The sequence below is a fragment of the Anabrus simplex genome, chromosome 3, assembly GCF_040414725.1.
Source record: "Anabrus simplex isolate iqAnaSimp1 chromosome 3, ASM4041472v1, whole genome shotgun sequence".
NCBI lineage: Eukaryota > Metazoa > Arthropoda > Insecta > Orthoptera > Tettigoniidae > Anabrus > Anabrus simplex.
The window spans coordinates 383,713,600-383,740,485 of record NC_090267.1 but is presented as its reverse complement, the minus strand read 5'-3'; the positions used below and the strand labels follow the sequence as shown (position 1 = coordinate 383,740,485).

The following is a 26,886-nucleotide window of genomic DNA, read 5'->3' as shown; positions in this document are numbered from 1 at the left end:
TATTCTCCTATTATCTGTTATCCTCTGTAGTGATTGTACCTAGGTAACAGAATCTGTCAACATTTTTTCACTATTCATGTACAGTAAATGATACCGTAATTAATATCTTCATTTGATACAACAATTTCACATAATAAAGAGTCTAAATTTTGATTGCTTTCACGACTCAGAAATTATATATTGCAGGTTCATACCAGTGAAATACTTTGCTCTGCTCCTTCAGAAGCGAACCTCGACCGACCAAGACTTTTCTGTAATGAGGAGGAGCCAAATCTTTACGAAACATGAGGTTTCTCGGACGCCAACCGCCAACTTGGGCTTTTACCGGCTGAGCTACTCTCAGTCTGACTTTGCTGTCTTCTTTCACAATCATGTATTACCAGTGACCGGAGAAAATACTCGTTTATCATAATCTTTACTAATGTCCGGCTCAATGGTTGCGTGGCCAGCGTCTTAGCTTTCGTTTCTCGGGGCCCTAGGATCGATTCCCAGCTAAGTCGAGAGACTTGTTCGAAGACATGTTCGGCTCGCCAGGTGCAGGTCTTTTCTTGATTCGACTCCCGTAGGCGACCTGCGCGTCATGATGAGGATGAAATGATGATGAGGACAACACATACACCCAGCCCCCGGGCCAGCGAAATTAACCATTGATGGTTAAAATTCCCGACCCTACCGGGAATCGAACCCGGGACCCCTGTGACCACAGGCCAGCACGCTAACCATTTAGCCATGGAGCCGGACTCTTGGTGTGGAATTTCACGTTAAACAACTGAAAGATCAAAATACATGTAAATTCCTAGAAATCAAGTTTGCAATCTAACCCAGCTGATGTAAAATTGTATTCTCTCGAGAATTAAAGTGTTGTTTTAGCAACGCAAAGCCCACGACGAACATTCAAGAGGATAAAAAGTCATAAAAGTGGTGGATAACTCATCTTAGTCTATTTCTTCTGCACTCACTTCAGAGCAGCAAACCGAGAGAGCTGGCCGTTCGGGTCGCGTAGCTGTGAGCTTGCATTCTGTACCTCCTGTTTCTAAAGCCACAGTCACTACCTTCCAAATTGTAGCCCTTTCCTATCCTTGTGTCGTGAAAAATCTTCAATGTGTTAACGTTAATAAAAATGAGAGAAGTAGGAACTGTCGAGCTGTGATACTGTATACTAGAAACTGAAAAATAATATCCGAATACGGTTCACATCCTCACTTCCTTCATCCGCACACGCATCCGCGAATGGTTATCCGCGGATAATTTAAATATTTAACTACAGTATATTACACCTAAGGTACTGAAACGGATAGATCTGTTAACATAATATAATAGGCCTGACACTTTGCACCAGAACCCCTACAGTCGCAGGTTTATGAAGGATTTTCTCTTACAACTACCGACGTACCGGTATTGACTTTTGTTCCTTCCTTCCATTAACTGCCGGCAGGAGTCAGTTAGGCTTAGGTCAGATTTACGGCTTTATGGTTTCAAGGCTCTTTATATATCACTATTATCTTATACCAATGTGAAGGGTCGCTTAACCACACGCAAAAACAAGAAACATCATTATATATAAATTATCAGCAAAATTATATGCACTGCCATACAGTTTGTATCCGCCAAGACACTAACTTCGCGGATAACCGCGGATAAATCCGTGGACATCCGCATCCGTGCAGGGCTCTAGGCATAGGCCTAAAAAATAAGATGATTGGAAGCAGAAGAGGACACAGATATGCCTGTTATTAGAAACTTCCGATTTTTTATTTTTTAATTTTTTTTTAGTCAAAAGGAAAATTAATACCCTCAATCTCGGATCTTGGAAGTTACGTACTCTGGTATCATATTTAGGAATCTCGTGGAACTTGGCTGTCGGGTCTGGATTTGAAAACTGCAGCAGTTCTGCCACGCAACACAGCTGGTTTAGTAAACCTTGGGGATTACAGACCGCTAGTCAACAGTGTATCACTTGAACAAACATTATGTTATCATTTGACAGCTCGCGCACTTCTATTCAACATTGGCCATACCGTTCCAGAAGAAAAGCCTACAGTACATCGCTCGTGACTGCAACTCAAAAAAATACGAAATCGGAGTTATTGTAGACTCTAGCATTGTCCGTAAATTTGTTTGATTATTATTAAGTGCAAACTCTCAAGATAGTCCAACATAATCTATAAAAATAATGCAGCAATAGTACACATCTCCAAATATCTAGGTCATCGCTTCGGCAAAAGGAACGAAGGAGCAATTTTTAAGTAATATTGTTATTAATTGAACTTTTATCGAGCCATTTAGTACCGCTCACTCTTTATCCCATAGAGTATCCGAATGATTCCTGCAATACACCACTAAGGGAGGGAAACTTGTACTCATTTATCTCAGAACTTGAATTTTTGAGTTGTGCCACTATTGCAGCCCATGAGCGATATAGTCGATACCAACCACTGCATATTATTCCCCCTGTACCTGACTACATTATTTCTCTACCTGTTTTATTTATATTCCTTGCCTTCATTAATATTTTGAATTCCTAATATCCTGTGACAGGACTAGAATGCCGGAATTGAATCATTCAATTCGAGCCTTGTTAGCTGTTGAGTGCGATGTATTCAGCGCTCTTTTCCGTTGGAAATGATGGGGAACACGTACCTCTAAATTTTATTGACTGTGAAAGAAAGAAAACTTCGTTAACTGTCACAAAATTATGTTGAAGAAAATCATGTTCGTGAAAAGAATATTCATTCGTGTCTGTTGACACCTTAGACATGTTATTTAATGCGTATGGCCAATGAACCACTCATCACATTATAAATGATTTAAACTGTCGAATTTTTTTCAACTTACTTTACGATGCACCGAACCGATGGGTCTTATGGCGATGATGGGATAGGAAAGGGCTAGGAGTGGGAAGAAAGCGGCCGTGGCCGTAATTAAGATCGAGCCACAACATTTGCCTGGTGTGAAAATAGGAAACCATGGAAAACCATCTTCAGGGCTGCCGACAGTGCAGTTCGAATCCACTATCTCCCGGATGCAAGCTCACAGCTGCGCGCCCCTAACCGCACGGCCTACTCTCCCGGTAATTTTCTTTGTCTCCTCCCGTTTCTTTCTTAAGGTCTGGCTCCGTGACTAAATGGTTAGCGTGCTGGCCTTAGGCCACAGGAGTCCCGGGTTCGATTCCCGGCGGAGTCGGGAATTTTTAACCATAATTGGTTAATTTCGCCGACATGAGAGCTGGGTATATGTGTCGTCTTCATCATCATTTCATCCTCATCACGACGCGCAGGTCGCCTACGGGTGTCAAATCGAAAGACCTGCATCTGGCGAGCCGAACTTGTCCTCGGACAGTCCCGGCACTAAAAGCCATACGCCATTTCATTTCTTCCTTAAGCTTTTCGATGCCAAATAGTGAACATCGGGGTTGTGCGATTACTTGGTGTCTTATTACTTATGAGCTCTAAACGACGATTAATATGAATAGAGAGTATACTTAACCTCCCTATAGACTCAGCAACTTGGCTGCAAAGTACATGTTATGTGTTATTATTATTATTATTATTATTATTATTATTATTATTATTATTATTATTATTATTATTATTATTTTGTATAGGCCAGCTAAGGACCACGACATTCAACTATTACATTTTGGAATGGGCTTTGATGTTTGCCCAGTAGTTGCGCATCCTCAGGCTGTGTTGCTCCTTCCTCTCCTTTGTCCAAAGGGCGCCAGTCTTTTTTGTTGGTAGTCTGTCCTGGAACTCCTTATATTTAAGTATCTTCCTGCGTGTTGTCCGATCCTTTAAGTTTCCTTCTGTTATTCCCAGTTCCTGTAGATCTTTATCCACTTCCATCAACCATGGTGACTTGGTCTTCTTATTTTGCCAGTAGCTGAGAATTCGGTTGGTCAACCTGGTCGGATGCATCCTATAGATGTGCCCATAGAATGCTAGGCGTCTCTTCCTTGCTACATCCGTTATTCTTTTACAGTAGGTTACTTGTAGAGCTCTTGGTACATTGGTACTGTACCTTAATTAATTAAGAAACGGCCACTTACGCTTAAACTCACCGTTAACACTACAGCAGAATGATATTTCAGACCTCAGGGCACTTGCCCCAAACCAGCCCTACCAGTGTAAATCATCAGTCCCTGTTTTAAATCATTCTTATAAGCCCTTGCTTTTGTAATACCTGTAGTAGTAGACTATATAAAGTGCCGTTCTTCCTGTAGTTAGTGTAGACAAACTGAGGAAGATACAGCTGTCATGAGAACCACCATTAAAATCGCTAGGGCCAGGGTACGAGCATATGATTTTTAGCTTTTCAGTTCTTTCATAGGAATTTTTAGCCGCGTCTCGATAATTCCTCCGGCTGAGGGACTGGGTGTTACGTGTTTGCCTCAATACACATCTCTCCATATGCACACAATATACCACACTATCAACCGCCACAGAAACACACAATAATAAGTACATAGCCACATATACGCTTGGCGATAGGAGGAGCGTCCGACCGTAAAACTGCCACGTTCACATATGCGACAAAACTCGTACTCGCGACACCAGCAAGGTGTGAAAAAAAGCAACAGAAGAATAATTCAATCCTTTCCTTTCCTCTGTGTCGAAATAATCACAGTATCCAGTATTCGGGAGATAGTAGGTTCGAACCCCACTGTCGACAGCCCTGAAAGTGGTTTTCCGTGGTTTCCCATTTTCACACCAGGCAAATGCTGGGGCTGTACCTTAATTAAGGCCACGGCCGCTTCCTTCTCACTCCTAGCCCTTCCCTGCCCCATCGTCGCCATAAGACCTATCTGTGTCGGTGCGACGTAAAGCAACTAACAAAGAAAAAAAAATCACATGATGTATTATCACTAATGCTTTAATGAAATGATTTAATAAATAGGTAGTTAAAGATAGATTTTTACACATTTCGACGTGATTATATTATATACCAGTATCTAATGATGTTGGATTTCTGTCAATATGTCTTGAGAATGACTTTCCCAGGAAAGAGTGAAACGTCTCATTCACGGCATAATGACCCAAAAATTTATGGGTCTACTTATACCACAATGATCGTGAAAATTTCAAAATGTCTGTTAATTGTTACTAAAAATGTATTCTTAGTTTTCATCATTCACAAGTTAAAAATGTATCTTTTGCATGTACAGATTATAACCGTGTACTTTACTGTGATATGGCTGTGATTGTTACAGGACTTCAGTCCTGTTCGTGTCCATCTCCTTCATCGTCCTCATGATCATCTCCCTGGCATGGCTCGTCTTCTATTACGTGCAGAGATTCCGTTACATCCACGCAAAAGATCGCCTGTCGGTAAGTTTGTAAAATATTACTATTACGGTCAGTGTTTGATGTACAGCAGATTTAATCTGTCACCGATAGTGAGTTCTGCTGTATTTGTACGGACAGAACATGAAGAATTTCGTGTATGAGGTAAGCTTGGTACTTTGAAATCTGTCTTGTGAGTTTATTTATTTATTTATTTATTTATTTATTTATTTATTTATTTATTTATTTATTTATTTATTTATTTATTTATTTATTTATTTATTTAACCCTTCAGGGTTGTTTTTTCCTTCGGACTCAGCGAGGGATGCCACTTCTATCGCCTCAAAGGCAGTGTTCTGGAGAGTGTGAAATTTGGTTGGGGATACAACTGAGGAGGACCAGTACCTCGCTCAGGCGGCCTCACCTGCTATGCTGAACAGGGTCCTTGCGGGGGATGGGAAGATTGGAAGGGATAGGCAAGGAAGAGGGAAGTAAGTCTGGAGAAGAAGTGGGAGCCACGGGAAACCACTTCGAGAATGAATGAGGTGGGAATCGAACCCTCCTCTACTCAGTTGACCTCTCGAGGCTGAGCGGACCCCGTTCAAGTCCTCGTTCCACTTTTCAACTTTTCGGTAGAGCCGAGAATCAAACCGGGGTCTCCGGGGGTGGCAACACTACACCACAGATGCGGACCTTGTGAGTCTACTACATATGAACTAAGCACGTTCTTAACCCTCTGTAGGGTATAAGTTGGATCCTGTGCTTAAATTATCTAAGAGTTAATTTGGTTGATTGATGATTAAAGATATAACTACAAAATATTCGTACTTCCACTCTTGCAAATCCAATTGGTAACCTAATATGCCATGAACTAAATTGAACACAACATAGCTCATCTGGTAGAGCATCCGACATGAAGTCGGAAGGTTGTGTAGGCTCGGATCCCATTGACGTCGGGTTAACTATTTTTATTCTACACTTTACATTTCTATGGAATGTACTATATGTAAGTTACACGGTCTAATAAGCTAACACTTTATTTCAGGTGCAATGCGGTCGTGAAAAATAAAACATTCATAAGTAAAATAATTTAACAACAGTCTGAAAAATGCGTCAATATTTTATTTTATTTTATTTTATTTTATTTATTTTATTTATTTTATTTATTTTATTTATTATTTTATTTTATTTTAGTTTATTTTATTTTTTTTATTTTATTTTTTTATTTTATTTTATTTTATTTTATTTTATTTTATTTATTTTATTTTATAAATCGGACTATAGTTTCTGACATCAGACTCTTTCCACTTTTAAAAACTGGAGTGATGTTAGCGATTTTCCAGTCGTCAGGAAAGAAGCAACGGTTAAATATAACAGCAATAGGATGGGCAAGAGTATTATTGGGCAGTGAGAGAACAGCTTAGATATAGGTCTATTATTTATTACACACATCAGTTGACATATTGTTTTTTATCTTTTTTTCGTCATTCATTTCAAAATGATATGCAATATGCCAGTATCCATGCAAATATTAGAAATGTACGGAATACGTTCCAGATAAATAGATTTATTCTTCCACCGCATTTCACCCTGATGTGATTGTGGGTGCAAGTTGTCATCCATGTGAACTTGGCCACGTTTTACGGCCAGATGTCCTTCCTGACGCCAGCTCGATGTAGAGGTTTGTATTCACTATGTTTCTGTGGTGGTCGGTAGCGTGGTGTTCTACATGCATATGAAGAGGAGTGCATTGGGACTGGCACAATCACCTAGTTCCCTAGTCAGAGGAAATAACTAGGCGTGATTAAAATCCCCAATACATCCGGGATCGAACCCAGGGCGCTCTGAATCGAAGGCTTCCATGCTGACCATTCAGCCAAGACGCCGGGCATTGCAGTTACATGTATATTTGAAGTATTTACAGAATCATCTTTCGTAAATTATGTATGAATCGTACCTTAAATTGTCGATATCATACAGTCTCGTGGTTTTCTGAAAGGCGCGTGATATTTTTGATCCCGTTCTTTCAAGGTTGGTAAATTATTCGGCTATCGGTTTATAAAAGCTTTGTGCAATATAGTTGATACACTTATTGTTCCAATGTGATATCACATGCCTCGTAATAATCCCAACCGGCATCACCTTCGTCTTGGAAATTATTATTTTCTAACTCTGGTCCTTACACTGGCTGATTCAGAAAGGTAGTGCAAGAACTGAAGTAGCGCATAGAAGGATCGAAGTATAATTTTCGAACAGGGACATATAGTATAAGGTGAAACCCTGTGTCAGTGCAGGTCTAGGAATATTAGGAATGACATAATGGACATTTTATTTATTTATTTCCAAAAATTTTTACATTCCTAAACGGTCCACAACTTTTAAGCACATACCAGTCCTCCTACCGATATTAAATTTCTGTCAGTACCAGGAATCGAACCCGGGACTCCGAGGAGAGCAGCCAAATGCGCTGACTCATACACTATGGAGGTGGGCAAAATTAGTGAAGTGGTAGTGTCCCATTACATCGAATGCTTATTTCCGCCAAAGTTCACTACGCTGGATTGAAATGTGGTGGGCTATTAGTTCGAACACCTTTCGTAAACAACATTCGGCGTCTAGTATCTAACTTCACTATGCGCACAAACGACTATCACTTCAGTGATTGTCAGTTCTGAATTTTACAGCATTACAGAATATGATCTTCACAGCACGGCAGGTGCAGAAAAAATGCAAATAACAGAACAAACCTTTGGCTTCATTAATTTCACGAGCCTGTAACCGTGAAGCTTTGTGGAAGATCTTAGCTCTGTTTGACTTTCAACCTAAATTCATTACTATCTCGAGTTTGCTGTACTGAGACATGACTGCAGTCAGTAATAATTCTACTGGAGAGCCATTTCACATAAACTCAGAAGTTAAGCAAATTCGTGTGATTGTTCCCACTTTATTCTCGCTCTATTTTACCACCAGCAATGCAGCTTGTCAAAGACGCTATTCTTCAAACAACACAAATAACATAAGAATGGAAGTGAGACTTTTCAACGTGAATAGATTAAAAACAAAGAACACGAACATCTAGTGCTGCTTTAGTTGAACTACGATATGCTGATGACAGTGATGACAATGCCATGTTCTCGTTATAATCATCATCAGCACTTGGGTTATCGTGAATAAGACGGCTTACAACAGGGCACATCAAATTAGAAGACATAAGAAATGAAATCACATTACATAGTGGCGTACGAGTTGAGTGATTCATCAGCATCTTCTCATCACAGCGTCCGCAGTCGAGTTCCCACCAATGCATTTGGTTCAGATTATACATCTCACGGCACTGATCACGATTTTAACAGTCACATAAAACGATACACTTGTTTCTTTCTTAACCCGTTTACCTTCCAGGGTTGTTTTTTTCCTCGGACTGAGCGAGGGATCCCACATCTACCGCCTTACGGGCAGTATCCTGGAGCGTGAGACTTTGAGTCGCGGGTTCAACTGGGAAAGAGGACCAGTATCTCGCCCAGACGGCCTCACGTGCTATGCTGAACATGGGCCTTGTGGGGGGATGGAAAGATCGGAAGGTATAGACAAGGAGGACGCCGTGGCCTTAAGTTAGGTACTATTACGGCATTTGCCTGGAGGTGAAGTGAGAAACCATGGAAAACCACTTCGAGGATGGCTCAGGTTGGAGTCGAACCCCTCCCTACTCAGTTGACCTCCCGAGGCTGAGTGACCCCGTTCCAGCCCTCGTACCATTTTTCCAATTTCGTGACGGAGCCTGGAATCGAACCCAGGCCTCCGGGGATGGCAGCCTATAAGCTTGTTTGCCGATGGAAATGTGTAACAATAGTTTGCATTTAACGCTCCCAGAAATTGAGAATAGTGACACTATGTTCCACATCCTCTCTCTTGAGTTACGTCACGTACAGAAGAATCTACCAGCAAGAGATTCTTACGTTCAGGGAGTATTAAATACCCTCAGCGTGAACCCATATCGGAATCGAGATCGTGCGCATAGTACCTCTCAAGGCGATAATAGAAATAAACGTGAAATCTTGGAGCACATAAGGCAAAACAGGTCTGCCATTGTGCGATGAAAGAAATCGCCCAGATTAACTTGTTAAATTCCTTATCTTCCACAAAGCCCTTCAGCACAATGAGTTACGCAATTATCATATCTGCTACAGCTTGTATAGTTCTTTGTTACTTTAAATAATCCCAGCTTAGATGTGTTGACCGTTGTCCACCTGCTGTATGTTCCAGATTACACTATCTAATGTTGATTAAGCTACGACTTAAAAAAGTGTTCCTCTTTATTATTATTATTATTATTATTATTATTATTATTATTATTATTATTATTATTATTATTATTATTATTATTCCAACTCATTGTTGAATGGTCAGCATTGAGGCCTTCAGTTCAGAGGGTCCCGGGTTCGATTCCGGGGTTTTTATCGCCTCTGATTAATTCTTCTGGCTTGGGACTGGGTGTTTGTGTTTGTTCATATTCAGACAACACACTACACTACCAACCACCAGAGAGACACGCAATAGTGATTACATCCCTCCATATAGGGTTGGTGACAGGAAGGGCATTCGGTCGTAAAACAGGGCCAAATCCACATGTTCGAAACAGTTAGTACCCGCGACCTCACAGGTGTGGGAAAAGCATTAAAATAATTTTTATTTATTTATTTATTTATTTATTTATTTATTTATTTATTTATTTATTTATTTATTTATTTATTTATTTATTTATTTATTTATTTATTTATTTATTTATTTATTTCTTCGTTACGCCCTAGTAAGGAGTGCGATTTAACTTGTTTAACTGATGTCGTTTCCTTTTTTCTTTTCCTAAAATCTCTTAATCTTCTAGCTGTGGCTTTTCTCGCGATCTTCTGACCAGGTTTTGTTAGTGGTAGTGCTTGGATGATGCTTAAAGGGGCGACTGTTGACTAATCTTCTGAACTTATATCTGTCCAAACACCGTGTCACCCGTGATGCCTATTTCCTGAAGATCTTTTTCCAACTTCGAGCAGCCAGTTGTTGTTTACTTTCATTGATAGGGCAATGTTCTGAATCCAATTGGTCACTCTCTAATTACTCATTTTGAGAATATGTCCATAAAATTTCGAACGTCTTTTCCTGAATGTATCTGAGATCTTTTCTGAGTGTTGGTACAGGTCATGAGATTTCCGTATCATCCAAATTCCCCCTGTAGGCCTACAGACTGGTCTAAAAAAAATCCTTAAGATTTTTCTTTCTTGCTTTTCTACATCTTTAATCAATGGTCTTCCCCTAATGATGAGTGTTTCAGATGCATATAGTGCTTCAGGCTTGATTACAGTGTTATAAGGCCTTAATTTTGCATTTCGGGATATAGATTTTTTTTTATTACATCTGCTCCAAGAGAGTCTGTATGCTCTTTGAAGTTTAGAGACCCTTTCTTTGTTTGCTTCGCGATTGAGTCCTGAAGGTTTGATGACTTCTCCCAGGTATTTGAATTTAGACACTTGAGATATTTTTCCATATTGGGTTTTCATTGGTTTTCCATCTAGGTACCGAAGAGATCCTTCCATGTAATGAGCTATTGATATGAGATCTGGAGTCCTGTTCTGGATGCATTGATGCAATCGCTTCCTGTCTCTTATTGAACGACACTAAGTCATTATTTTTTTAACAAGCGAATGGACCACTAAGGATCACGCTACAACTTAATTTCTTTCTCTTCGTGCGGAGTTTTCTGTGTCCAATACTCCTTAATGCGTTCGCTGGCCTACTTCCGTTGTTCATCTGTCCAGGCTCTTCCGGTCTTCTTAGTTCTTCCTGCGGCGTGAACCCCTTCCAAATTCGTCAGTGTGTTCCTAAACGTATCCCTTTCTAACAACTAGACTTCCGAGATAATTAACCTTTCCATATCCTGCTTCGTTTCCTTAATCCATAGTGTAGTGTAATCAAACATCGGTTTGGTAAGTCTGTTTGCCGTCATTCTGTACAGATGTCCGAGAAACGCCAGTCTCCTTTTCTTCATGGCATTCTGGTAAACTTTTTCGTTGCTCCGAAGTTTCCACCCGTTTTCAGTTAGGACAGCTCCCATAACTTTTCTCAGGATTCTTATTTCCAGGACCTCTAGCTTCTCCAGCTTGTAGTTCATGGAGAGGCATTCACTGGTATACAGCCATTCTGTTTTGACCACGACGTTGTAATGTTTTAATTTGGAATTGCAGGCTAAGCACTTCTTATTGTACATGTTTTTTGTCAAGCCGTATGCTCTCTCCATTTTTGAGATCCGATACTCCACTGCAGCTTTTTCTAGTCCATTCTCCTGTATGGTCTTACCAAGGTACTTGAAATCTTGACCATTTCTATCCGTCCTATCTCTGTTTCCAGGAATTTTGATCCATCTTTGATGTTCGTCATGAATTTGGCCTTTTCTGATGAGATCCTCAGTCATGTTTGGCTGGCGATTCTCTGAATGGTTGCGACCTCTGGACTTTTGAAAGTATAGACATGTCATCAGAGAAAGCCATGCAGTTGACTTTACTCCCTCCTGATTTTCTCCCTAGACAGATCGGGATTATCCATTGATGTTAGAGTTCTGAGTTCCATATTCTCACTATCCTTTCTAGGATACAGTTGAATAGGATCGGTGATAGTCAGTCGCCTTGCCTCAGGCCTGTATTGATTTTAAATGTTTGCGAGGGATGCCCGAAGAATTTTACCTTGGAGGTTGTGCCTGTTAGGGTCTCTTTGATTGTATTTGCCAGTTTGGTTTTAACTCCAAATTCTCTAATTATCTTATTTAAGGTCTCTCTATCCACCGAATCGAAGGCTTTTTTGAAGTCTATATACGACACCACAGTTTTCTTTCCACTCAACATTCTGTGGCGGAGTATTGACTTCAGGCTGAATATTTGTTCGATACAGGAGCGGCCTTTCCTAAACCCTGCTTGGTATCCCCTAGTTGTTGGTCCAGATTCGCCTCTATTCTATTAAGAAGCAGTTTTGAAAGGATGGGCGATAGGGAGGAGGGACACGCCCCTATAGTTTTTGACATCCTGTGTGTCCCCTTATGCAGCGGATGGATAAGTGCTGCTTTCCATTCTTCTAGGATTGTCTCCTCCCAGATTTCCTTGATGATTTGGCGAATATCATCTAAGATTTCCGGCTCTGCCCATTTCAACATTTCTTCCGTTATCGAGTCCTCTCCACTTGCTCTGTTGTTTTAGGTTTTCAAGGCCTTCCTTGATTTCTTCCTTTGTTGGTGGTTAATCATCTTCTGAGTTCCCTGGTATGTCTGGAAATTCTAGTTTGGAAGTTGGGAAAGGAAAATGCAAGGGTGTGTGGAAGTATCTGGTTAATATCTCAGTTTTCTTGGTTGTTCAGTCCGATTTTACCCCGTTCGTTTCTGAAGCTCAAACTTGGCGCTTTGTATCCTTTCAGTTTGCCCTTGAAGGTCTGATGAAAATCTCTGGATTTTTTCTTGACAAAGTCGGTCTGGATCTCTTCCATTTGAGCTCTTTCAAATGATCGTGTAGCCCTTCGAAATGTTTCTTTCCTCTGTTGCCTGAATTGTTGCATGTGTTCCTGTTCTCTGGAGTATTTCCATTTTCTCCATTTTCTCCATTTCTCGTACCTCTCCCTGAGAGCTTCCTCGCAATCTTCATTCCACCATACTTCTCCTTTCCCCCTAGCCTGTTCGGGTTTTTTCCTTGCGGCTTCATTGATTCCCGTGCATAGTTCTTGCCAGTTCCCCTTTCTGCCGGCCCGCATTTCGTCCCCGAAGTTTTTAATGATGCCTTCAGTGATGTCCATTTTGTTTGTGTTGTATCCCATCATTTTAGGTGGGTCTCTTTTGTCCTACTGGGAGAAAACGGATTTTAACTTCGGAGAGAGTGGTCTGAATCGAATTCACCGTTCCTAATCACTTCCTCTAGTTCGGGATTCGGAGATACCCATGTCTTTGATTTTCTCGGGAGTTTCATGAAGTGTGTTAACATTAGTTTCAACTGTAAAGCTTTGCAGAGTCCAATGAGCCTTTCCCTATTCTTTTTTTTCTCTGTGCTTACGACGTCTCTGTGCTTTCGCTCTTTCCCAGGATTTTTACGTTGCTCTTGGGTACCCGGGTGATTTCAGTTTCCAGAAGATCCCAGAAGTCAAACTTTCTGTGAGTTTTTCTTGTTGTCTTCGTTGATTGGGGTGTAACAGTTGATGAGAATGTATCTCTTATTCTTGCATTTAATAGTTAGTAGAGGCAATCTTTCAGATTTTGATGTGAAGTCTGTGACTTTGTTTACTGCCTTCTTGTTTATGTAGAAGCAGGTTCCGAGCAGAGGCCTGCTTTCCTTTGAATATTCTGTATTGGTTGATGTCTATGATGTTTTCTTCCAGGAATCTTGTCTCTTGTTCAGCTAGGATCTGGATGTGGTTTTTGTCCAAAAGCTTTTCTAGTTATTTTTGCTTTCCGACTCTGATGAGTTTACATTTATTGATCCAATGAAATAGTTCTTCTTGCATTTGAGATTGGAAGGTGTTTCAAGACTCTCCGACTCGTCTCTCTCGCAGATGTTGGGACTCCCCAGAGCCCTAGATCCCGTTGCATTGCATAGTGCAATGGCGGATTTCTCTGCCGAGTTGCCACATGGGGTAGTGCTTTCTTTCAGCGACATTTCCATCTTGCGAATTAAGTTGTGATTTGTGAAGGAAAGAATTAGCTTCCAAAGCAAGATCGGATTATTAGCCTCAAATAAATATTTTTTTGTGTTTTACTCCAGTAGGTTCTTCCGCTCTCATTGCTGTTGGGAGTTAAGATTCCTCTTCCGCCTTCGAGACCGTTGACCGAGCACCTTGCAGCCACCGCTAACATGGGAGAAAAACGCTGCTGATAAATAGTGTACTCATACTATTCCCTGAGTACTGGGCTACCTCTTCCGCAATCTCCAGCGTTCCGAAGTTCAACTTCTCCGCTGTAGATTCCGTTGAGGTCTTCACTCGCAACCCTGAGCTGGGACCGTTACCAGATTATACACACCGGGTCAGTGTGCTCTAGAACTCGCATAGGCAGGGCTGCCGCGGAAGAGAGTCCCTGCCTGCTACCTAAATGTATTTCAGCAACTTCAAACACCGCTGTACTGAGCCAGGATCGAACCCGCCATTCTTAACTCAGAAAGTTACTGCTCTATAGCCTGAATCACTCAGTCCGGCAAAGAGAGAGGGAGAGAGAGAGAGAGAGGAAAAGAAATGAAATTAGAATGCCCTGTACGCCTGTGATAAATATTTGACGCTTTATATGACTGGAGTTGTATGGCTGACCTACTGTAGCTTGTTGCTCAGTATGACAGGCCAGGGAGGAGTTGACAAGCGTTTGTCACTGCTATCGTACCTCGATGGTTATTACTCACCTCCCTGAGGTCGACAGCTGCCACACGTTGGTTCATAATATGAGCTTGCCAGCCACGTGTACCAAATTCCTAGACTCCTTTCTTTGGCTTCACACATGCAACAACATACATACTGATATAATAACTGCAGAGATAGAGAGTTTCACTAGCTGCCTGTAATATTATTAGTGCGTCTTGGTTTAGATGTTGATTCATTTCACGGGGTTGACTGTCAGGCGTCTCTGACCGGCATCACAATACATGATGAGATGCAAGTAGCCTAGTTTGACCTTACAAAATCCTAAAATCAGTGTTGAGCGACAGGAAGATGAACTTCCGAATAAATAGATTCAAAAATTCACAATTGAAATAAGAATTACAGAAGTATAACATTGTTACAGTTTTGAAAACAAAGTTTTGATAGAGTTTTATGACCACATCAATGAGAACGACGTATGGAAAATAAGGACAAGTCGAGAATTAAGGAAAATCTGTACCAAACCTGATATTACAGAAACGTGACAAACCGAAGACCAAGTTGGTTAGCCCATATTCATCGCAGAGATAAATAAATAAATAAATAAATAAATAAATAAATATTTCATGTGCTGGGAAACTGGTGAAAGAGTTGCAAGAATGTTGTGATCATAATAATCACCCAGTCCCCGAGCCAAGGGTATAAATCGTTTAAGATTAAAATCCCTCAACCTGGCCGGGAGTCGAACGGGGGGAGGGGCAGAGAACCGAAGGCCAAGACGCTGACCACTCAACCATGGAGCCGGAACATGCATCATTTTCAAAAACATTTTTTTTGAAAAGTACACCAATGAAATAGTACGTAAACGTATTACATTGTGGTATGTTGCCTTGTTTTCTACCATTAAAAAAATATTTAATAGTGCCTTTCCGCAAGGCGAGTGAAACGGCCTCTGACGTAAGCGGCGCGCTGTGACGTCACGATCCAGTACCGCATGGAGCTCTACCAGCCGTTGTGCATCAGCCGTTGCTAAAAGCCGATTGTTTATTATTCATGATCGCGAATAACTTCGAAATGACAGAAGAAACGTTCAAAACAGCACAGTCAGACAATCTACCATGTGTAGATGTCATCATTCTTGAAAAATGTGACTTTTGTGGCCGCAGAAATTCGCGGATAACAAGCAAGTTTGTAAGTGGCGTCTTTTATATACGTGCAATGTACTGTAACCCATAGTATTAGGATAACAACGAACCTGGATAGATATCACATCACTTTCAACATTTCCTTCTAGACTGATTCCCCTATTAAAGAATAACATTACATTTTCGGGCTTTCAGCATTAGTAAAGTAAGAAATCGGATTTCAGCACTAACATAAATATATAGGTAGCATTATAGTACTAGTCCGCTTCTGTGGTGTAGTGGTTAATGTGTGACACTCCCGGAGGCCCGGTTTCGATTCCCGGCTCTGCCATGAAAGTTGAAAACAAATAGTACGAGGGCTGGAACGGGCTCTACTCAGCCTCGGGAGGTCAACTGAGTAGAACGGTTTCGAATCCCACCTCAGCCATCCTCGAAGTGGTTTTTCGTATTTTCCTACTTCTCCTCCAGGCACCTAAGGCCACGGCCGTTTCCTTCCCTCTTCCTTGTCTATCCCTTCCGATCCTCCCATCCTCCAACAAGGCCCCTGTTGAGCATAACAGGTGAGGCCGCCTGGGCGAGGTAATGGCCCTCCTCACCAGTTTCATCACCATACTCAAAGTCTCACGTTCCAGGACACTGCCCTTGAAGTGGTAGAGGTGAAATCCCTCGCTGAGTCCGAGAGAAAACCAACCCTGAAGGATAAACTGATTAAGAAAGAAAGAAAGAAAGAAAGAAAGAAAGAAAGAAAGAAGGAAAGAAAGAAAGATCATAGTGCTATAGGGCTATAATCTATCATTCCAAAAAATATATATATATATATATATATATATTTATGGTTGGGACAACTGGCCTAACCACTTTCGGGGCCCATGAAAGAGAATTAAATATCTTTGTGGAGGGAAAAAATTAAACATGATAAAGGATAAAGATAAATATGACTTCATCTAGTTTTCACAAGTCGGGCCGAGTGGTTCAGACGGTTGAGGTGCTGGCCTTCTGACCCCAACTTGGCAGGTTCGATCCTGGTTCAGTCCGGTGGTAGTTGAAGGTGCTCAAATACGTCAGCCTCGTGTCGGTAGATTTACTGGCACGTAAAAGAACTCCTGCAGGACTAAATTCCTGCACATCGGCGTCTCCCAAAAATCGTAGAAGTAGTTAGCGGGGCGTGAAGCCAATAACATTAATTACATTTGGCTTTTAACAAGCTGAGCATATCAGGAAAGAAAAGTGTCCTGGTGACATTTTAGTCGCTCAATACAGGAATGTCTTTGGGTGCTGTGACTTTCACTTTTTTTTTTTTTTTTGCTTTACGTCACACCGTCACATATAGGTCTTATGGCGACAATGGGACAGGAAAGGCCTAGGAATGGGAACAAAGCGGCCGTGGCCTTAGGTACAGCCTCTGCATTTGCCTAGTGTGAAAATGAGAAACCACGGAAAACCATCTTCAGGGCTGCCGGCAGTGGGGTTCAAAACCCACTATCTCCCGGATGCGAGCTCACACCTGCGCGCTCCTAACCGCACGGCCAACTCGCGCGGTATTTTTACCTTTCGGTTTATTGACTTGGCTTGTATAACCTAAAACTTAGGCTAAGTTGGATAATATTTTAAACACCTACATCACTATTTTCACCTGTGTGCAATTATGTTATTTATTTCATTAATATTATGATAATTATTGTAATTGAGCATTGTTAACTTATAAGACCCCAACAGACAAGCATTGGTTTTGTGTAGAGTTATACATTTGTTAAATTCACGTTGTTTCCTTTCATGATGTACACGCCTATTCTTTGTTAGATTATACAGTATTTAGATATAGCCTAAATTTCTTTACCAATTAAGCTCTTCAATAAAGACATACATAACTGTCCCATGCCAAGATATATTGGTAGAATTAGAGCTGTCAAAATGCTTCATAACCCCTTTGATTTATTATCTTGACATGGATCACCCAAAACATAGGTTAGGTTTGGAGAATACTTTAATAATCAGCATTATTTAATGCACTGTTTATTACTTTCATATAATCCAAGATGTAATTGGAGCATTTAAATAAAGCATCGTACATTAAAATTTAAAGTTTTACCACTAGAACAGCTGACATGGAAAAGTGATTTGAAAATTCAAACAAATTCATCTTACGTTAAAATCTTCAAAAAATAAACTATAGACTTTTCCGATATATCACCAGCATTTCTCCGGCTCGCCAAAATCCATTTCTCCCTAGTTTTAGCTTCTTTGGAACATTTATAAACAATTTGTTTGGGATGGTATGCGATGTGCTATTGCACATCGGAACTATACACCATTTATAAGTTTTCAGCCTCACTGTCTGTGCAGGATTCATTTTAAGTCTAAAATATACCACTCAGATTATTATGCAATGTATAGACCTCGAATTTAACCATACCAGACACTAACATAAAGTAGAAATACGCGAAGTGTATCCTGCTTCTCACAGCACACTAGGTGTTATTTCGTCTGCTAATTCAGTCAACCTGTACGATGACGTCAGACCAATGAGATCGCGTACTTGCGTGACGTGACATTTTCGTAGATTTTTATCATGTTTGGAGTTATTATTTGTACATTCTGATCACATTTTTGAATTCTGCATGAAATTTTGAATCAGATTAGCATATTTTTAATTAAAACCCCGGATCATGCATGTTCCCTATTCTCATTAGAAAATCGCAAACGGGAAAAGTCGCCAGATGGTAAGAGACCACCGGGACGACCTTGGATCAGATGGAATGTGATCTGGAAGCAGTTGAGCACAGACAAGAAGAAACAAACAGCATAACACGTTAGGGGCAAATTGCCATTGATATGACGACTTGATGAATTGAAGGTAAGAAAGATCGCAGGTCGCGACAATGATTCGGTGATCGCGATGGTAGTTCTTACCTTATCCACAAGTGAAAACTTGCTTTTGAGTTAAACTGGTAACTGAACACAATAGAAATATTTAATCTATCTACAATTTACACGACCAAATAACACAACATTAAATAAAATACACTTGACGAAATTAACTGATAAGTCCCTCCACCCCCCCCCCCCCCCGCGGCACTTAACGCCCTTGAAAGGGCTCTGGCCTGCCCAGCGACCGCTGCTCAGCCCGAAGGCCTGCAGATTACGAGGGGCCGTGTGCTCAGCACGACGCATCCACTCGGTCGTTATTCTGGGCTTTCTAGACCAGGGCCGCCATCTCACCGTCAGATAGCTACTCAATTCTAATCACGTAGGCTGAGTGGACCTCGAACCAGCCCTCAGATCGAGGGGAAAATCCCTGACCTGGTCGGGAATCGAACCCGAAGCCTCCGGGAGAGAGGCAGGCACGCTACCCCTACACTACGGGACCGGCTAACTGTTAAGCCACTAGCTTAAAATTAAGACTTACAAAATATATAGTCGGTAAACTGAACCTGGTGAGTTATTAGCGCATTCATAGGAAATCTTCTTTCCGATTCTTGAAGATGATTTTAAGAACTCCAATAGAAGTGGAGCTTGACTTTCAGGTTGATTGCCGTTCCTCTGCGTGATGATCAAGTTGTTTGAAGATGATGAATGATATGTTTAACACACTTAAATGAGTGGACTTCTGCCCTTTAGACACAGCACACGGGAAGTATTGAACCAGTAGGCTAATATCAAAACGGATTGTCTCTATTTAACATCTCCTGTACTTGTCATTCGTATCCTACTACTATCTAATAATAATAATAATAATAATAATAATAATAATAATAATAATAATGATAATAATAATAATAAATAAGAAGAACCCACAGAAGAATTGAGTTATTTGCTGAACGTCTTCCAATATTGAGATAATTCGCTAATAATAATAATAATAATAATAATAATAATAATAATAATAAACATGAGTGAATGTATGCAGCAGAAACATTGGATATGACTGGGAAAGATGGGCTTGAAGATGTCCGCAAGAGAGAAGGAAAAATGCTCAGAAAAAATTTTAGGACCAAATGTAAAAAAAAAAAAAAAAAAAAAAAAAAAACGGGAAGAGGAGACTCAAAAATCTAACAAAGAATTGTATCAAAGAACAGAAGGATTGGTTCAATTGATGAGGAAGAGAATGATACGGTTCTTTGGATACATATTGAGGATAGACAATAACAGACTGGCGGAGAGAATCTTTGAATTTTCAGAAAGAGGTATACAGAGCTCAAATGGTTTCGAGAAGTGAGACTGGAGATGGGGTTACGCAAGATGATAATATAATGGACAGAAAACTATTTAGGCAACTCGTCGAAAAGTTCCATTGTTTCCAGGAGACTGAGGAGATACTCGTGGGAAAAGGGAGATCTATGGAGAACAAAAGAAGGAAATAGGAGAAAGGATGCAAAGATACTGGCACAGAAGGCAGCAAGCACGTCTATATAAAATACTGGCAAAAAACAGTGTCTTACCTGATGCGAGGAGAAATTACAGTAGATTTTCAACCGGTGCGCCGCGCCGTCGCGTCCTGGAGCGACTTGAATGACCTCCAGGGGTGGGGTTTTTCGTATTAGCGATAAAGAAAACAGTTGTCAACCTACAAATAAAATTTAAAAGAAAACGATTTTTCGTCTTTGTGAAAATGTCACATATTTGTATTTTCCACCTTCAATTTTATTTTCTGTTTGTGTGCACTGGATCGCGCGTCGGCTTGTTTCGGAAATCCCCGCAAAGTGTTAATTTGAATGAAATCCTGCAAACTGTCATAAATTTAGTGAACTTTAAAACTCGACTTCTTAAAACTCTATTTTTCAGTAAAAGGTGTCAAGAACTCCTGCGGGACACAATTCCGGCACTTCGGCGTCTCCAAAAACCGTAAAAGTAGTTAAAGGGACGTAAAACGATTATTATTATTATTATTATTATTATTATTATTATTATTATTATTATTATTATTATTATTATTATTATTATTATTATTATTATTATTATTATTATTATTATTATTATTTGCTAGTTGCTTTACGTCGCACCGACACAGATAGGTCTTGTGGCGACGATGGGACAGGGAAGGGCTAGGAGTGGGAAGGAAGCGGCCGTGGCCTTAATTAAGGCCTGGTGTGAAAATGGGAAACCACGGAAAACCATTTTCAGAACTGCCGACAGTGGGGTTCGAACCTACTATCTCCTGAATACTGGATACTGGCCGCACTTAAGCGACTGCAGCTATCGAGCTCGGTAATTATTATTATTATTATTATTATTATTATTATTATTATTATTATTATTATTATTATTATTATTATTATTATTATTATTATTATTATTGATTAGTCCATATGCAGGAACAGTGTACTGATCGAAGACAAATAACGTAAACACTAATAAATACCTCTTTAGAATTACATGCCGCCTGTACATTAATGTAGGGAACCCCTTACCTATTGTTATGGTCGAGTGAATTAATGAATGCTAGGCTTCGTTGTCGGAACATGAGGGCAATCAACAGCGCCTTTTGCGGGAAAGCATATAGTTCTTGCCATTCAGCTTTTGCTGCGTCGGACAATTTTAGACTGTGATCTTCGCTAAATAATGCTCCTCCCCTTGTTTTCATTGGAATCTTCTCCTAGAAGTGTTCCGCTATACATCTGACATTTACTGATATGAATGTGAATATCTTGTCTGGCCTTGGATGACGAGTTGAGAATGATCATGGACTGTAATAGTGTTTTCAGAGCTATAATAATAATAATAATAATAATAATAATAATAATAATAATAATAATAATAATAATAATAATAATAATAATAATAATAATAATAGCTTACTCCTCTGCAGGCACATTTATCTAATAGTTTGTGACACGACAAGAGTAAAAAAAATCCTCGCCTGGAATATTATTCATTTTACATCCCACTAACTACTTTTAACGCCTGGAAGCAGGATCGTAACGAATATGATACGGGCCCGTCTACATGAAACACTTACGCCCCCTGATAGAAATTGTACAAAACCTATCAATATCGCACAAAAATTAACTACACTAGATACTTTAATGAAATCTATATCCATTTAATACTGTGTATACGAAGGACTTACTATAACAGTACAAACCAGTTAATTAATAGATTTTATTTTGAAGTTAAATATTTTCTGGGGATTGAAATACAACGTAAATAAATATAGGTTTCTATCTTTGGCCTAATTTTTAAAAACTTAACTGTACTCAGAGTAGATTCTAAAGAAATAGAACCATGCAATGTACTTCCTGGGATACAAAGGCATTCATGACTTCAAGGATATCCACAGATGACACACTCGATGCTGAGGAGGCTGGGATTACGGAGTCTGTTTTGGGTCATAACATTCCCTTGGTAGTTCTTAATAAGTTTCAATTTCGAAACTGATCGTTTTGCGGAAGAAACGGCAACAGGAATAATTAGGTCCAAAAATAGGCTTTCCACTTTTTGATGTAAGATATAAGGGACATTTACCTAAAATACCGGATTTTTTTCAAAAATAGGATAAGGGGCAGTTCATAAATACCTGAAAATCAAACGTTAGGTACCAATTTCAATTAGATTGACAGAATAAGATAACTATTCACATTCATAAAACAAACTGACTCAAACCCTTTTTGCTACTGGTTTTACGTCGCACCGACACAGATAGGAAAGGCCTAGGGGTGGGAAGGAAACGACCGTGGCCTTAATTAAGGTACAGCCCCAGCATTTGCGTGGTGTAAAAAATGGGAAAACACGGAAAATCATCTTCAGGGCTGCCGACAGTGGGGTTCGAACCCACTATCTCCCGGGTGCAAGCTCAGAGCCGCGCGCCCCTAACCGCAACGGCCAACTCGCCCGGTTTACGCCCTCTTAACGGTACATAGAGTACAATGCATTAGGTATGACCTTATTTTCTCCATCTGTACTTCACATTTGACTTAGCTTACTTTAAAATTGCACTGTCTAACTGTAACAAGCCATGGAACTCTCTGCAAGACATGTTTAGAGTAATTAGTAGTTCACTTTTAATCAGATCTACTGAACACCTGTTTCTATTGTCTGGCCACTTATTAGACATTAAGGACAAAATGCGTTCAACAAATGCATTTGATCCAGGAACACTCATTACAGAAGACACAATTTTTTCTAATTCTATTAGTTTCTGTTGTCCTCTATGACTAGTAAACACTGACAACCATTTGTTTGAGGCATCTTCTGTACTCTCTAAAATACTGGCAGGAATGTTCCCAACAAGACAAAACTCTTCATACATTTCTTCCATATCAATTATTCCAGTTAATTGGAGGGATTGATACTTCACAATTTACGTAGATTTAGTCTCAAACAGCATGAACAATCACGATGGAAATTGGAATGGAAGACCTATGGAAGTACGCGGTGGAAGACGAGGTAAATAACCCAGCATGCTCGGCTTTACCAGCAAATGGTGAGACATCACAGGATTTCCTCCTTCTGTGGTTCCAGAGAGAAAAAATAATGGAGCTACTTCGAACTTCAATGGCGCTCAAATCAGTTACAGATTTTAAAATGTTTAGAGACAAAAAAAGACACTCTCTCGTTTTTTTACGTGACAACAGTTCATAATACGGGACGAAAAATTTTCACCTTAAATACGCGGTGACTCGTACAGTACGGGACAGGTGGCATCCCTAATCAAAAATTGATATTTTGAAACACATTATCACTGTTTCTTTAATAACTAGTTGATAACTGAGGTGCGCTGCTACGCCTCAATAAATAAAAGGAGTTTTTAAATTTATTGTACTTTATGCAATTTTTATTAACACTTTTCTTCATTATTTTTTGTTGTTTTGTTAGTTATATACTTCTAATTATATTTGCTTATAATTTCACTCACAAAACAAATAATTACTGTAAATATGTTCTATTGTTTAGATTCCTATGTCTATTAATTTTATCAAACTATTTCTATATGCTTACATATATGGCGATTTATTTGCATGATGCATGATGTTCATTGCAACGCGAGTGGATACATGACATTCTTTGTTTTTCCATCTGGTGCGAAAATGAAGAGAGTCCTCGGCAATGAGTTGCCTAGTTACATGGAAGTACGGCTCTAACACGGCATGTTGGATTGCTATTTCTAAATAACAGGCAATGAGTTGCCTAATTACATGAACCTCCTAGCAAGAAAGGTACTACATAAAACATGGCGGCGTGTTCCCATCCTCCTCTATACAGCATTTCTTACCGGACTATCATGATGATACAGAGTAAGTCGTTGTCGCCTAGCAGAAATCTATCCATCAAGGTCGATCCAAATCTTGGTGCGGCTTTGTAATTAAATGAATCTATATAGATAAAGTTGTAGGGGGTCCGCTGTCTGTAATTTCGTTTGTTTTGCCAATTTTTCAGATATTTATCCGTTTTAGGTCAACTCAAGACCGAATCGGTAGTTTTTATATTTCGTGTCTGTTTGTCTGTTTGTTCCACCATCACGGCGAAACGGCTGGATAGATCTCAACCGAACTTCACATTTAGGTTATACTCATCCCGAGGAAGGTTTCGATATGCATATTATTTTAAAATCCTTGAATAGACAGGGGGTTTATAGGAAAATCAGAACGGTTTTCCTCCATTTTCTCTTATACTATTGATTTTCTGTAAATTCCGTAAACATTATGTGAAACACCCCTTCATTATAAACAACTTTGTTTATGTTCAAAATTTACCTTACTCTTGAAATGACGGAGAAATATACTATTTTCTGCGTTGAGTGACAGACAGACCGACAACGAACCTACAGGTTACCATGGCAACGTCTCTGACTTCTTGCCAGCAGGGAAGTAACGTATTGCCATTTTCGTCATAATTCCTGTAAATTCTTTGTTGTTCCTTGAGTAGAAAGCAAGAGAGGGGTCAGTTGGACATTCTGCGGGATATTGGCGGAATATCGTTGGAGGTTATAACCGTCCTCGAATAGCTTAAGTAATAACACCATTAGTCATCTTATCTGTTTACCTAAGAATCCCTGCGCCTAAATTTCTCCTCTGTTATCGCTTTCTTATATCCATAACTCATACCAGCATAATTTATTGAGGGGCATTTGATTTTGCAATACATTCACTTTGAATTTACATATTTGTACTCATCCCGGTGTCCTCAGTTATAATCCTATTTTCCATTAATTTCAACTTTCTCAACTGTATTACTTTCTTCCTTAATTACTCCGTATGCATGTGAGTGCTAATCCCGAAACCTGGACAATATTTTCTTTGAGGAAATACAACTTCCAGGCTATGCAAATGTATAACTTTTGGCCCCGGAAAATATCGGAATATGGATGCAATTTTAATGACGGTGCAGACCTTCCTTTCGGAATAATTGTTGGCTTAAGTCGTATCACAAAAAATCGCGTTTAAATTTGGAGAGATCTACAACTTTGGGCCTATGACATTTTTTTCGTATCTCTATCCTTTATTCGTTAAATAGTACTGCATTTCTCGAGTTCAAGTTAATTTTATACTTTTTACACATGTATGTTATCATTTGGCACACATATAGGAAAGATTCATCATGACATTGGGCACGCACATTGACATGACCAGTGGCCATATGTTCGCAAAATTTTTTGATTCCAGGGTCACATGAGTATCAAAAAATAAAATAGTATGTGAAAAGTGTACTAAATTTCACCCCATTCAATGACTAACTGAATCTAACCCATAAATATAGGAGATACGAGAAAATTTCATAGGACCAACCATGTAGAACACTGAACGAGTCGTCTGATGGTGAAGGCCATTTGTAGGTGAAATTTAATATAGTCTTACTCACTGCATTTACAGTAATTTACGGAGAAATCCGTATACGATGTAGAATACCGTAACGAAGCACGGGTACATTTGCTAGTTACATAAAATAAATAAATTTCCGCTGGCTTTTCAAGGATTGTAAGATTTTATCTGTACTATTGAGACGATTTGGAAGATTTTGGCACAAACCACACCTTTTAACTCCCTCTGGTTTAAGAGCTTGAGTTATGTGAAACATACACGTTAGCGTTGTATGTATATATAATAATCTAGATAGATAGATAGATAACTTGGTATATACATTTTCAGGGGAGTGTGTCGGTTAAGTTACGAGAGAAATCTCTATTAGAATCAGCATAATACCAGCAATTTGCAGGTAGATGCAACCATCCGACAATTACTCTACTTACGCACTGTAAAAACAAACACATCATGCTGTCACCTTTCTAGCAGAGAGTGGTATTCTGGTAAAATGTTTTAGTAATTTATTTACTTTTCTGGGGAAGTCTTGCGAACCTCTTAAGCCATAACGTTACGGCACTGCCTGGAAGACGGTCCTTAAAACGATCGATTGCCTCAGAGTGGGCCCATAGACACCAGCACTCAGGCGTCACTAGCTGTAAACTCATCTTTCTACGAGACTAATAAGCAGGGTAAAAGCAGTCTGTTATTCCTAGTCTTCCGGGTAGTAAAATTAAGTTGCTATAGAAACAAACATGAAAGAATTTTAACGCGGTCCGGCAAACAGTGTGTGAGTAGAGTGCAGAGCGTAGTAATCAAACTGTCACTACTAGCCTACATTTTCCCGTACCATTGCACAACTGAATTCAAGAGACACGTGTACTTCGTGTTATCATTCCAATGTGGACCGCGCGTTGGCTTCATTCGCTTTTCCATACAAGATTGCTGTTCAGCCCAGACAGATGTTTTCTGTACAGGCTACGCAGTTAACTGGGTATACTGGAATCTTTCAACAAATCGCTGAAGACATTACCCAAACGACTAGTGCGAATGAAATAATATTAGGAGACCTATCTCTTGTATTCAAAGATCAATCAATCAATCAATTGATTGAACATCCAAGCGATTTCAAGGTGCATTTCAGTGATTTTGCTGTGTGAGACGGCGCATTGTAGCGTAACAAAATCACTTCAATTACTTGATTGATGTGTGGCCTCCGAAGAGATTTGGTGCAAGTCTTTTAGTGGTTATTATTATTATTATTATTATTATTATTATTATTATTAAGAAAAGTACAACTAGGCAACCATCCTCTATTAACACTAATCAGAGAGAAAAAGTGGAAGGGTTCCGGCCTTCAAA

General features: G+C 39.7%; 1 protein-coding gene across 1 annotated transcript in view; it reads left to right on the top strand.

Annotated features, from left to right (window-relative positions):
- Positions 1–26,886, top strand: part of gol (goliath) — a 661,624-nt gene that overhangs the window by 564,777 nt on the left and 69,961 nt on the right. The window contains exon 3 of the mRNA XM_067143328.2: positions 5,210–5,327. Within this exon, the coding sequence (XP_066999429.1) occupies positions 5,210–5,327 (118 nt within the window). The remainder of the gene's footprint in view (positions 1–5,209; positions 5,328–26,886) is intronic.